Source organism: Phyllostomus discolor, chromosome 1 (genome assembly GCF_004126475.2).
Source record: "Phyllostomus discolor isolate MPI-MPIP mPhyDis1 chromosome 1, mPhyDis1.pri.v3, whole genome shotgun sequence".
In the NCBI taxonomy this organism is placed as follows: domain Eukaryota; kingdom Metazoa; phylum Chordata; class Mammalia; order Chiroptera; family Phyllostomidae; genus Phyllostomus; species Phyllostomus discolor.
In genome coordinates this window covers 135,771,851-135,787,072 of record NC_040903.2, presented here as the reverse complement: position 1 = coordinate 135,787,072, position 15,222 = coordinate 135,771,851, and the positions used below count along the sequence as shown (strand labels likewise).

Here is a 15,222-nt window from a genome sequence, read left to right as displayed (position 1 = left end):
CTTTGCCAGCACTTGTTTATTGATTTGGTTATAATAGCCCTTTCTGATTAGTGTAAAGTAGTATCTCATTGTGGTTTTAATTTGCATCTCTCTGATGGGTAGTGATGCTGAGCATCCTTTCATATGTCTCTGGGCCCTCTGTATGTCCTCCTTGGAGAAGTGTCTGTTTAGGTACTTTGCCCATTTTTTAATTGGGTTGTTTGTCTTCCTGGCATTGAGTTGTGTGAGTTCTTGATTTATTTTGGAGATCAAACCCTTGTCTGAGGTATCATTTGCAAATATATTTTCCTGTACAGTTGGTTTCCTTTCATTTTGCTGGCGTTTTCTTTAGCCATGCACACGTTTTTATTTTGGTGAAGTCCCATTTGTTTATTCTTTCCTTTATGTTCCTTTCTTGAGGGTACATATTGGTGAAAATATTGCTGCATGGAATATCTGAGATTTTCTTTTCCATGGTCTCTTTTAGGACTTTTCTGGTGTCGCAACTTACATGAGTTTATTTTTGTATATGGTGTAAGTTGGTGGTCGAGTTTAATTTTTTGTCCAAAACTTACGGGACACAGCGAAGGCAGTCCTGAGAGGGAAGTTCATAGTGATACAGGCCTACCTAAAAAAGATTCAAATAAACAACCTAACCCTACATCTACAAGAATTGGAGGAACAACAACAAACAAAGCCTAGAGTAAGTAGAAGGAAGGAAATAACCAAGATCAGAGCAGAATTAAATGACATAGAGACTAAAAGAACAATTGTAAGGATCAATAAATCCAGGAGCTGATTTCTTCGAAAAGATAAAATCAACAGACCTTTAAGCAGACTCATCAATAAAAAAAGAGAGAGGACCCAAATAAACAAAATCAGAAATGAAAAAGGAGAGGAGATTATAACAGATACCACAGAAATACAAAGGATTGTAAGAAAATACTACAAACAGCTATATGCCAAGAAATTTGAAAACCTAGGGGAAATGGGACAAATTTTTAGAAAAATATAATCTCCCAAAACTGAATCAAGAAGCAGAAAGCCTGACCAGACCGATTACAGCTGATGAAATCAAAGCAGTAATCAAAAAACTCCTGGCACACAAAAGCCTTGGATTGGATGGTTTCACAGGAGAATTTTACAAAACATTTAAGGAAGAGATAACCCTTGCCCTTCACAGACTGTTCAAAAAAATCCAAGAAGAGGGAAGAATAGGCTGTTGATTTTATTGTGGATTTCTAGGATGTGATAAGTCACTTTTCTTGAAGTTGGGTTGGTTGGTTTCTTTTTGTGCAGCTCTCTTTAAGTTTATCCCACTTGCAGTTTGTTGAACTCCTTGGATGTGTGCATTTGTGCAGTTCTTTTCAATATTTTGGACATTTTTTAGCCATTATTTCATTAAATAATCTCCTTTCTCTCCTTTTTACCTGGGAAAGCCTTTGTGTATACGTTGGTATGCTTAATGGTGTCCCAGAAGTCTCTTAGGTATTTATTTTTCTTCATTATTTTCTCTTTTCAGACTGGATAATTTCAATTAGCCATTCTCTAAGTTTGCTGATTATTTCTTCTGTCTGCTAAAATCTGTTAACCCTCTCTAGTGAATTTTTTAAAAATTTTATCTATTATACTTTAAAGTCTAGTAAGTACAATAACTGATTTTCTCATGGACAGTTTCTGTTAACTTCTTTTTGTCCTTGAATGTACCATCCTATATTGTTTCTCTTTATGCCTCTTAATTTTTGGTTGAAAATAAGAGGTTTTGCATATTATAGGGCATCTCTGAAAATCAGATTGTTTCCCATCACCAGGGTTTGCTGTTGCTATTTATTGGCTATGTTTACTTGTTCTGAGACTTTTATAAACTATGCTTATAAAGTCTATATTCTTTTGTGACCATTAAAATCCTTATTCTATAGTGTAATGGTTGGCTAGTGTTTTTACGGTTCCCTTATATGCCTGGAACCAATGAAAAGAAATGTTTTTTCCAAGTCTTCTCAGATTGGCTCTCAGACAATCTTTCAACATTTATAGCTGCCTGAGCCTTTGCACCTTTCATGCCCAGCTTGGGAGAGCCTATGGCCATTTAGAGATGAAAGTTTAGAATCTCACCAGGCATTTTCTGAATATGCTTCCAGCCCTGAGCATTCATATGGGTTTCTCAATTCCTTGGTATATGCAGAGCTTTTAAAAAGCCCTATTTTCCCACCATCTCCTTTCCCTGTATCTTCCCTCCTAGGCTTTTTAGTTTATTTATTGCTGATCCTAACTGTTGCCGCTTTCCCCACATTGGTACAGCCAATGTTTGTGCCTTTAATTCTTGGGAGAAGCTATTCCAGTCCCAAGAACACTTCAAGTTGAATAAAAATATAGATAAGCTCTTATGCTGTCCCTTCTAGGAGCCACTCAGGTCAAAATCCACAGCCACAGTACTTGACAGTTCCTCATGGACATACTTAATTTATGGATTATCTACATACCTTACTCTTCATCCTTTGTAATTTCTGATTTATAATTATTTTGACATTAAGGTATACAGAAGTAAGCGGTAAAATCCTTGTATTATATATGTTAGCAACACAAAAGAACTCAAGACCATTTCAGAACTTTAGTTATCAAGAATTCTGTGTTAGTTACCTGATAAAAGGAAAAGATGGTAATACTTGGTTAAAAGGTATCATTTTAAATTTCTACATTTAAGGTTGGAATAGTGGGATAAACTTCTAACTTGTTTGTAGGCCCTGAATTGAATCTTTTGGATTTTAATGATTTAAGTCTAGGTAAACCTTCAATAATTCACATCTAGGTAATTGAGTTCATGTTTTTGTTTATTTTTTTTCCACACATTCAGTTATTAGTGAATGGAAGGCAAGATTTTTGGCATGGATGATTAAGTATCTGATATTTTCACTTAATAATAACACTAAAGGCTTATCACTGTGTCAGGATTTCTCAGCCTCTGCATTATTGATATTTTGGACTGTTTATTTCTTTATTAGAGGATCACTCCATGATCTAATCTAGGTGCATTGCATTTAGTGATGATGTCCTTGTTAACACCTTTACTTCTTGCTTTATGTTTTATTGATTATGCTATTAGTTGTCCTGGTTTTCCCTCTTTTTGTCACCCTCTAACTACCAGCCCCCAATCCCTCAGTCAATCCCCCCACCGTTGTTTAGGTCCACGGGTCATGGGTGTAAGTTCTTTGGGTATCCCATTTGGTATACTGTATTTTACATCTATAACTACCTATTTGTATTTCTTAATCCCCCCACCTTTTCACACATTCCCCCATATACTCCTCCCATCTGGCAAGCATCAAAACGTTCTCTGTATCCATGATTCTCACTCTGTTCTTGTTTGCCTAGCTTGTTTTTTAGATTCAATTGGTGATAGATATGTATTTGTTGTCATTTTATTCATAGTTTTGATCTTCTGTTTCTTAAATAAGTCCCTTTAACATTTCATGTTAAACCATAATGTAGTTAAACCATAATGTTTAACCATAATAATGGTTTGGTGATGATGAACTATTTTCATTTTTTTCTTGCCTGAGAAGCTGTTTATCTGCCCTTCAATTCTAAGTGATAGCTTTGCTGTGTAGAGCAATCTTGGCTATAAGTTCCCTGCTTTTCATGACTTGGAGTGAATATTTTTTGCCAGTCTCTTCAAGCCTGCAAAGTTTCTTTGGAGAAATCAGCTGACAGTCTTATAGAAACTCCCTGATAGGTAACTGACTGCTTTTCTCTTGCTGCTTTTAAGATGCTCTCTTTGTCTTTAACCTTTGGCATTTTAGTTATGATGAGTCTTGGAGTGAGCCTCTTTGCATCCATTGTGTTTGGGACTCTCTGTGCTTGTTGAACTTGCATGTGTATTTCCTTCACCAAATTGGGGAAGAGTTCTTTCACTATTTTTTCAAATAGATTTCCAATTTCCAATTTCTTGCTCCTCCTCTTCTCTTGATGTGTATGTTGGACCTCTTGAAGTTGTCCCAGGGGTGCTAATAGTGTGCTCATTTTTTGGAATTCTTTTTTCTTCTTGTTCTAATTGGTTGTTTTTTGCTTCCTTATGTTCCAAATCATTTATTTGATTCTTGGCTTCATCCACTCTCTTGTTGTTTCCCTGTTGATTGTTCTTTATTTCAATTAGTGTATCCTTCATTTCTGATGAGGCCTTTTTTATGCTGTTGAGGTAATCACTAAGTTCCTTGAGCATCCTCATAACCAGTGTTTTGAACTCCGCATCTGATAGATTGCTTATCACCATTTCATGTAGCTCTTTCTCTAGAGTTTTGATCTGTTATTTCATTTGGGCCATGTTTCTTTCTCTCCTCATTTTGGCAGCCTCCTTGGGTGTGTGTGTGTGTGTGTGTGTATTATGTAGAGCTTCTTTGACTCTATGTCTTGGTAGACTGGGCTAGTGTAGTAGGTGTCCTGTAGGGTCCAGTGGCACAACCTTCCCTGTTACTCAAGTTGAGTACTTGAGGTGTGCCCTTCTTGTGGGCTAAGTACAGCCTCCTCTTGTAGTTGAGCCTTGGTTGCTGTTGGCAGATCAATGGGAGGGATTTATTCAGGTCAGTCCACTGCAAGGACTAGCTGTGACTACTGACCACCAACCTCCACCCTCAGCTGTGCAGGGGCAGGTCAGTGGTACTCCACTGTGGTCTATAGCTGTCCATTGGGTGTGCTGACCCTGGGGTTTCCCAGGTGGTGCTGGCCAAGGTCAGCTCCAACCTTTGTTTTGCCCAGGGTCACCCTGTCTGAGCTTTAAAGCAATCTGAGGTGGCTGCCAGACTTGGAGATTCCCAGATGAAGCCAAGCTATGAATATAAGCTGTGTGCTGCTAATGCCAAGCCTGAGGCTCATTGGGCCAACTTTTGCTTGTTTGATAGCATGTAGGAAGCTGTGAAGCATGATCCAAGACCAGGCATTTATATGTAAAAGCACCTTGGGTGGGCCATACCATAAGTTGGGTGGGGTGCAGTCTCTGGGGATTTCCAAGGAGAGTCAAACAGTGTTAGCCAGGTTGATGGAGTCACAGATATGGCACGAGCTTACCAGCTCTGTGGGTGGAGGGTTTAGCAAAGGGATAGTGGTCTTTGCTCATTTTGATGCCAGGCACTTCAGTTTCTCCCTGTATACCTTTCAAGTTGGCACCCTGGTGCTAGAACTCAGAGAAAGTAAGTCTGAATAGGTGAGTCCATGTGTGGGTTATTTAAGAGAAACGGCTTGGGGCTCTAGAAGTTTCTTGCACCAACTCAATCCCTGTTAGTTTTTGCAGCCAGAAATTGTGGGGACTTAACATATTTTGCCATGTATAACGTACATTTTTTTTTACCCACATTTTTGAGGGGGAAATAAGGGTGCACATTATATATGGGTGTAATGAGTGTATGCCATGGGGATAGCGGATATAATTTCATATATAATGCGCACAAAAACATGAGGTGCGCATTATACATGGGAGCACTTTATGCGTGGCAAAATACAGCATCTTCTAGTCACTGGAAGCCTGGGCTGAGAGGCCTGGTATGGGGCTGGGACTCCTCACTCCTGAGATATCCCCCCTGAAATTTTATCCACCACACATAGATGTTGGACTATTCTGTGTCTGCCTTTCTCTTACTGATCTGGATGGATGTTGTTTCTTTATTTCTGTAGTTGTCAGACTTCCATTCAACTCAGTTTCTGATGGTTCTGGTGATGGTTATTCTATATTCTAAATGTAATTTTGATGTGGTTGGTTGACATGATGAGCCATGTCTGCCTATGCTGACATCTTGACTGAAAGTTCTCGACGCCTTTAATTTAGAAGAGTTCCTGAACATTTGTCTTTCTTGACTTTGAGACTGTTATACTTGTAGCTACTAGGTTTAGTCTCCATTGATTTTTTTTTTTATCCTTACCATTCTGTGTTTATTGGCTGGCATTTTACTGTATGAGTGAACTTTTCTTTCTACCTTGATTTTACTTTGTCTTGTTTCTTCATTATTATATTGGAATTAATGCATTTTTGTTACAAATACCAATAAAACAATGTTCTATCCTTAGAAGTGTATTGTATTTGTTGAGTTGCATGTCAGTTTGTCTCAATATAGGTGATATTAATTTTGATCAAATGGTCATTTCTGCCAAACTTGTTTGCTGAAGTTAAAACTTTGGCATGGATTCTTACTATATTCAATGAGTTATTAATCCACTCGTATCCTTTTAAGATTTGTCCCCATAAGTCTTTAACCACTTTCTTAACTATCTGGCACAGGATATATCCTGATCCAGCCTTGGAATCTTTGTGTTGGTGACTGTTAATTGTCTTTTCTCATTCAATTTGAGATTTTCTTTCTTCTTGGTATGGCGAATGATTTTAGTTTTTTCATTATTATTGTATTCTGGATATTTGGGATATTTTTCTGTGAGTATTTAGATTATATTAAATCTTCTATTTAGTTGGCCTGTCTTGACACTGCACTATCAGGTGAGGAAGGAAGGCTGTCTTGTTATTGTAAGGTGGGGGTGGCATTCCAGACTCTCAGCTTGGTCTCCACTGACCTCTTCTGACACTACTATGATAGGAGGAGAAAGGGTGCCCCTTCCTTTGGGATAGGGTGGAACTTCAGGCTCTCTTAGCCCCTGCTGACACTCCAGGATGTGAAGGGGCATCTTAGTTACTGCTGGGCAGAGGTAGAATACTAGTCTCATTACTTGGTCACCACTGATAAGTGTGAGGAGTGGTGAATCCATGGAATTTGACTGTAGTAAAGTGATTATAATTTTTTTAAATGTTTGTTTTGATTGCTAAATCAAATGTTTGTTGCTGTACCTTTTCTAATTCTTTAGAGAAAGTCAGCTTTTATTGTTGGTTTTCTGTGTGTTGTTTTGTTGTTATATTTTGCCCATGCTCATTGGTATTTCTGGGTTGCAGGCTTGTCTCTTGCCAGGTCCAGGATATGTAAGAGGCAAGAAGACAACCCATGGAAATCACTGTCATTTTGTTCCTCAATATCCAGGGTCATTAGCCCGTACCCTTCTCTCCTCCATTCAGGGCCTTTTGCAGTTTGTTTTTTATATATTCTGTTCATTAATTTACTTGTGTTTAGTAGAAGAAATAGGGAGAAATATGTTTTCTCTTATCCATGGAGCTGGATGTCCTAAATGGTTTGAAATTAAAAAAAGAAGTCTGTTAAGAATTTACTTAAAATGGAATGCTCAAAAATACTTAATTCATTAAAATATTCTACTACCTATTTTTGTAAGTCACTAAAATGTCCATAAGGTTATGTATACCTCTTTTTTCTTTTAGGATTATGTACTGAAGGACTCTACCGTGTTAGTGGAAACAAAACTGATCAAGACAATATTCAAAAGCAGTTTGACCAAGGTAAGGTGATAATTATATAAATTAAAATGATTGTTTTATTATTTTCCTTAGTGAAATTTCATGTTAGGAAGACTGATTTTCATATGAAAACCTTCTAAGGGTATAGGTGTTGAGAGAGTGGGATTAGAACTATTTCATAGAAGAGATACTACAGTCAAGCAACAGGAGAACTATAAATCTATTACCAGAATTGAAAACATATTATAGTAAATTCACTTATAACACATTGGCATCTTTGTATGTCACAGAGAGTATTTATTTAAAAATGCAATTTAAGAAATTTTTCCGTGACATTGGGCCAACTAATTATTAGGAGTAAAAGCAGTTGAATTCCATATACTAAAGTAAGTTTTACATAAGAACAAAAGTTTAAGTGTAAAAATGAAAGCTATATGTACTAGGAAGAAAAATGAGTGAATAATTTTTATAGTCTTAGAGTAGGGAAAGCCCAAAACTTGATATCAACCTTGGAAAGTATCGATAAGATGATAAACTGAACTACCTAAAAGTCTAAAAATTCTGTATGAGGCCGTAGGCAAAACATAAAATTACTTAAGAAAGGGTAAATTTGGAGAAAGGTATGAAATGTCTATGCTAGATTAAGGAATTCACATCACAAGATAGGGGCCAACATATATATGAAAATATGTGCTACCTTTATCAGTTATAAAGAAATAAAAATTAGAAAGATTGTATTTGTTTTATTATTACAGCGAAAAAGATTGTTGAAATGGTGTAGGCAAGCCAGTATTTTATATACTGTTGGTTGCGTGTGCCTTTTGATTATTTAATTAAGGTTCAGTAGCTTTGTTAGAGATGTTCGATTTGTAAATATTTGTGTCAGAAATCTTTGTGTAGGCATACCAAGGTATACTCATAAGGGCATTTATTGCTGGGTTTTTTGTATGTAATGTTTTTAAAAAGGAAGGGGGCTACCCATGTGTTTATGAGTAGAATACTAGACAGCCATGTAAAATAACTTAGATTTTTGCTGAAATGGTAAAATGTCAGTTATTGATTTCTGTGTGTTTGCCTTGCTTTGAAAGAATATTGTATATAGCATGTTGTTTCATTTTTCAAAAATATTTTGTTAGAAAAACTGTTCAACCTTTATAACATAAAATTAGTGCAGTTTTACTTCCAGTAATAAAGGAAGGGTAGTTGGTAGTCAATGCCAGGGCCTTTTGAATTAGACTTCCTGGTTTTGTTTTCTGATTCTGCCACTTAATTGTCTTTAGTGCTTGAGGAAAGTTAATCTTTCTATATGTCAGCTTTTTCATGTCTAGAATGGGAGTGTTAAGAATAATGAGGAATGATGAGATAATTTATATGAATGGTTTGCCGTGTCAGGCACTTATATTAAATGTTTGTTGAGTAGCTGTTAGTACAAGTAATGTAATCTTAAGGAAATAATCTTCAGTACACAAAAGGTTTATCATAGCATCTTTGTTTTTAAATGAAATACATCTAAATGTTCAGTAATAAGATATTATGTAAATTGTTCATTCTGCAGGATATTATGTAGCCTTTAGAAGTTATTTATGTAGAGCAAAATGTTAATGAATGGTGATTAAATTTTTTTTTGTTTGTTTTTAGAGAGAAGGGAAGTGGGGGAGAAAGAAAGGGAGAGATGTACGAGAGATACATCGATATGTTGCCCCTCACACTCCCCCAGCTGGGGACCTGGCCCACAATCCAGGCATGTGCCCTGGCATGTGTGCCAGTATTGAACTGGCAACTTTTTGGTTTGTAGGCCAGCACCTAGTCCACTGAGCCACATCAGCCAGGGCCATAATTCCTGTCTTTTACCTTTCTATTTCCTTGTGGCCTCTTTTAAATAGCTTGTGTAAAGAAAATATTTTAAAAGAAGGTAGGTATTAGTACAAGCTAATGTTCTTCAATATACTAATAAGCCTAAAAACATTTTTTATTGTAACAAAAAAATGCTTCTTGCTTGGTCCTCTCTTCCGTTATCTATGTAGTTTATCTCTATTAAAACAATGGGGGAGAGATGAATCAGCCTGTAAAGAAAAGTAGCTGATGAAAATACTTAAGTATCTTTGAATGTACAAGTACCTTTTAGTGTACTTCTATAATAACTTAAAGTTTTATTATATAAATTGTAAATTAATATTTTAATTTTTGTCTCATAGATCATAATATCAGTCTAGTATCCATGGAAGTAACAGTAAATGCTGTAGCTGGAGCCCTTAAAGCTTTCTTTGCAGATCTGCCAGATCCTTTAATTCCATATTCTCTTCATCCAGAGCTATTGGAAGCAGCAAGTAAGTATAAGCCACCTTTTTTTTTTTTTTTGAGAGGGATGACGGATTTTTTTCATTGATTGTTAAGTGTTAGAATTAGCACTAGAATGTGTAGCTAATAAAAATTTAGCTTACTAGCACCATTTCTAAAAGGTGCTTTTCTTTATAACATCAAGATATATAAGTAAAACATCAAGAATTCCTGGGATTGGCCCCCAGGAATATTTAGTTTTAGTTAGTCTCCCAGGTGACTCACTGTTCCTAGAAGTTTGAAGATCATTGTACCAGAAGTTTGAAAGTTGTGTTTTTAATTTATACGCAGAGGCATTTTAAGAAAATTAAGTAAACTTTTCAAATGAATGTGTGTATAATGCACCTCAGTAAAACATTAACCTGTGTATGGCCTGTAGACATATGTATTTAAATTTTTTTAGTCAAATTTAACTTCAGCCACATGTCTAAAGTCATTTTTTGAAAAATAAGGCAGGGAAAAAAGGTACTTATTTCTGCTTTGGCATCATTCATCCTGATATTTCTGTTAAATACTCATTTGTTACCTGGAAAAATGATACAGAATATCTATTCAAGTATCAAGTAACTTGGTGCTTAATCCACATTATGTTGTCGGTTGGCTAAAATGGGCATTTCTAAGTATTTCTCTTTATTTTGATGACAAGTCTTCAAGCTCTTCAGTGAGACTACTTTCTTGTCACTTTGATTATGTTAAAGTTCTTAGTTAATTTTCTTTTCATTAAAAACCACAATAAAAAACAATGTATTGTCACAAGGTACAGTTTGCCTTATACAGACTTTCATATGTAAACTGGGAAAATGGTTCTAGAGTTTGATAGCTTAGGTTTTCTTAATAAACAGTAGCTTCAGAATTTTCCTACTTAGGAAATTTTTGAGGACTGATTTAGAAGTAATGTGTGGCAAATCAGATTTCTTAGTACTAGGTGATACTACATGCCTTGAGTTGGTATGCAGATTGGTCTCCTGCAGAGGAACCTGTTACCTTTTGGAAGAATCAAATGCATGAGGAAGAGCAATAAAAGCACTCTGTTGTATCCTATTTACTGCAGAACCACATTTCAGTTATTCTGTTTCATAATTTACATAAATTTGGAGAGTAACTGAGTTAAATGCTTGTCCTGCTTGTGAAGAAAGATTTTCAATAAGCAAAGTGTATTATAAGTAAGTATAGGGTGGTGATTTTAAGTCAGGTATTGGCAAACTATGGCCTACAAGGCAGATTTAGCCTGCTATCAGTTTTTGGTAGGTGTTTGCAAGCTGAGAATGGTCATTACATTTTTAAATGGTTAAACAAAACTAAAAGAAAAAATTTTGGTGACACATTAACACTATATAAAATTCAGGTTTTAAAAGTTTTATTGCAGCAGAACTACACTCATTTGTTATATATTGTCTGTGGCTGCTTTTGTGCTACCACTGCAGGGTTGAATTGTTGCACCTACAAAACCTAAAGTATTTACTCTCTGGACCATGAATATTAAGAGCCTAACAGCTTTATAAGTAATTATTTGATTCTAAATTAATATATAGTTTATAAATTGCTTGAGCAAGTTGCAAATATACTCTTTTCTATTTACCACCTCTGAGTCACTTTGCTGTTTAGCTTTATTTGCAAAAAGGCTGTTGCAATAGGTGATAGATAGATAATGTGTTTTTATCAGGTTCTTTAGGACATTGTCTTTGTTTTTGCTTACCTATGGTAATATGCTTCAAACACATTCTTGATTGTTTATTTACAATAAGCATAGTAGGAAGCTTTCTCAAATATTTTTAAACATATGAGTTTCACACAAATGCCTTAATACTTTAATTTTACAGAAATCCCAGATAAAACAGAACGTCTTCATGCATTGAAAGAAATCGTTAAGAAGTTTCATCCTGTAAACTATGATGTATTCAGATATATAATAACACATCTGAACAGGTATTTTTATTTTTACAAATAAAATGCAGTACAAGTTCAAATATAATTTTATAAACTGGTAATTAAAACAAAAAGGGATATAAACTTATTTAAACATGTTTAATTTTAGTTCTCTAAATTATTTTTCCTGGATTTTAAGATAGATTTTTGGGGTTTTTTTAAATCAACTTGTTTAAAGAAAGGTATGTGACTCTTATATATGTGATGATTATATAAGTAGTGAGTGTGGTGAGTGCATTTTTTTTCCTGATTACTCAGACATCACATTTTCTTATAATCACTGTTATTCTTTAACAGTTCTCTTTTATAGAATCTTAGAATTTTAGGTATAAAATGACAGTTAACTAAATCAGCCTGCTTGAAGTTGGAAAAATTTAAAGAAGGAAATTTTATGCCTAATTTTACATAATTAATGACACATGACTAGAATCCAAAACTTAAGAGGTTCCATTTGCTTTTTTAATCTCACTGTGTTGCTTTTGTGTAACGCTAATTTTGTTGAGATATTTGACACAGTGAAATTTTATCAGAAACTTGAGTTCATATTATCCACCATGACTATTACCTAAGATGCAGGACATTAATCCTATATTAACAGTCTTACATATGTTAAGCTTCAAGTTTATGCTTTTGTCTAAAGATACTCCTCCCAAAGCCATACATTAAGTGAAAGGCAGTATTGTATAATAGCTTAAATCTCAGACTATGGAATCAAACAGGCTTGGTTTTGAAACATTTTTAGTTCTCTGACCTTGGGCAAATTACTTACCTTGCTAAGTCTTTATTTTCTCAGCTACGAGAAGAATGAGATTCACAAAATTGTTCCTGGGACTGAATATAATCATTAGTATTTGTTTTTGTTTGTTTGTTTCAAAAATCTACTCTTTCATATTTTTTACTGACATTTTTATGACCTGAAGTTTGTTGTTTTAACTAATAATGTCAATGCCCAAACCAAGTATATTTCAGGCTTTACCTCTTAGGAGAGAATATTAACCATCACTTAAAGTTTTGTTGCTATCATTATAGAATAAAATTATATTAGCATATCTGGTACTTATTCTCTGAAGTCTCTCTCCCCGAGGAAATATCTGTATACACATTATTGTAGTATAATTATGGAATTTCCTGTTTTGAAAATTACCATACAAGCAATTCATGGTAAAACTGAACAGGGTGCTATAGGATTCTTTACACAATAAGGAATATAGGGCTGATTTGTGACCATATTATTGTCTGGCCTGATCAGAGTGCTGAAATAAGAATTATTCTTCATTAAAAAGTATAGGGGAAAAGGGACAAAGGGAAGAGCATATTGAAAGAATCACAGTGGTAGTCCACCATCAGTATTATTTTACTTGCTGTCTTTGGCTCCAGTGATACAGTGACACAGACAAAAGCATAGTTAATTTGTTGTGGAACAGCAAAGAAGGCCTATGTGATTTAAGCAGAGTGAGGGAAGGACAGAGTAAGAGATAAGGTCAGAAAAGGAAGGGGACCGTGTCAGATTATATAGGACAGTACCTCAGCTAGCTTTAGTCCTTATAATGTTTTACTGACAGAAGAAGAATGGTGATTCATGTATGTCTGTCACTAAGCACACACTGTAAAGTTAACTGACATTTATTTGGAGGAGGCACAAGACTTTCACAATGAAAATAGCATTGCATGTTTGTTACTCTGAATGTTTATGGGGAGCCACTGGAGAGTAGAACAGAGAAATAGATTATAATGGCTACTCTATGCCAGGTACTCTTTTAAGTGTTGTAGACACAGCAGTGAGTAAAGCAGTCACCTATTCCATGTAACTTACATTCTGGTATAGGATATAAACAAACATATATACAGTGGATGATTGACAAATTACAAAAATTAGTCCATGGAGTTATTTGGTTATAGTCTTTCTCACCCTCCATATATAGTGAGTTATTGCTTCAGATCAGGTTTTTTTTCTTACAATTATTTTTCCTTTTTGTTTTTCTACCACAACTTTAGTTGAGGCTTTATCATTTCTCATTTGGGGAACTTGTTTCTTTGTAATTGAGCTCTCTTGCTGCTAATTAATACCCTGTGTACTAAAGAAGAAAAACCAAATTGTATAATGTTAGGTTGGCTTACTTTTAACTTCTTCAGTTACATTTTCTATATTTTTCTCCCATGCACCAAGTAAGTGCCATTTATTATTACACTAACAGCAGTCAACCAAAAGATTCAGTCTGTGACTCATCCCTCATAACATCTTAACATGACTGCTTCAATCTCTCAAAATGCAGTCCTCAAGCCAGCAGCAGCAGCAGCAGCATAGCCTGAGAACTTGTTAGGAATACAAATTATCAGGCCCCTCCTCAAGCAGAGCCTTCAGTTTCTGTTTCAACAAGCCTTCCATGAGGTATCTATATACACTGAAATTGAGAAAAACCATAGTTGACTGAATTATTCTTACTTCCTACCATTTTTTACCAAAGCCCATCACCCTGGACTCAGCTGAAACATCACCTCTTCAAGGAAATTCCCTGGCCACCCTCATGTCTAACTGATTGGATACCTTTTCTTTGTACTTTTTGATTCAACAAGTAGACCTGAGGCCCATACTCTTGACATCTTTCAACTTTATAGGAGTTTTCCAAATCTACACTTGCCTGCTGTATAAAAACCTGTGTGGGCTCGCTGTATGTTAACAAAAGGTTGATTTTATTCTAAATATTGTACATTAGTATCTCAACAAACAGCCATAACTTTTACCACACAACACATGTTTTAGGGCACATATTGTACATTAGATGTGCAACTCCTGTGTTGGATTGGGGTTCCTTTGGTTTAAATTTTTTGATGTGCACATTTAAGTATAACGTTTTCCTACTATCTTGAATACTGGGTTATTTCTTAATGTGTAAAATGAGAGGGTTGGATAACATACCTAAGATTCCTTCTCAATTTAATAATTTTGAGTTATAATTCAAGATAATTGTCTCATATTTCTTGCATATTATAGGTGATGGTAGAAGTGCTTACATATTTAGAGGACTGGATGCAAATTGGTTAATGATGTTTATTTATACCTTTATCTCTATATGTTTATATTAAATTATTTAATAATTTTAAGGTGGAATGTTTCTATGAACTATTAGCTTTCAGATTAAATTTCTAACAATGTACAAGATATTTAATGATCGAAAAGATTGTTTTTTTGGAATACTGGCAACTAATTGTTTTGAAAGTTGGAAGTTTCCTGGTAGAAGGATATGTTAAAGCGACTTTTCTCAGAGTTCTGTTTTTCTAAGGTTCAAAGAGATGGCATACTATGGTTTGTCTTATCTCTCACAATATTCAAGTAATTTCGATATGCAATTAGAATTTTCTGTTTCTATTGCCAGGAAACTCATCAAAATCTGTTATGTGTCTTTATCCTGAGGTAAAGGTTTTTCACATAAATAAGATAGTTTCTGTAAATACATTATAAACCCCAAGGTACATTTTTAAAGGCCACCTTTGATTCCTATAAGGAATGGATTTTCTTCTGTCTTCTGTTACCAGAATGTAGTTGAACATAGAATGCACAAGAAGAATATTTTAAATTTTAAGTTAAAAGGTAAAAGTAAATCATCTGAGATCAATTTCAGCTCTAGGATTTTTTAATTGTAATG

At 35.0% G+C, this 15,222-nt stretch overlaps 1 protein-coding gene across 4 annotated transcripts in view; it reads left to right on the top strand.

Moving 5' to 3' along the window:
* The window catches only part of ARHGAP5 (Rho GTPase activating protein 5), an 84,158-nt gene that overhangs the window by 65,455 nt on the left and 3,481 nt on the right, over positions 1-15,222 (top strand). For all 4 annotated transcript variants that reach the window (XM_028505467.2, XM_028505469.2, XM_028505471.2 and 1 more), the window contains exons 4-6: positions 7,280-7,357; positions 9,511-9,642; positions 11,473-11,578. In XM_028505467.2, the coding sequence (XP_028361268.1) occupies positions 7,280-7,357; positions 9,511-9,642; positions 11,473-11,578 (316 nt within the window). The remainder of the gene's footprint in view (positions 1-7,279; positions 7,358-9,510; positions 9,643-11,472; positions 11,579-15,222) is intronic.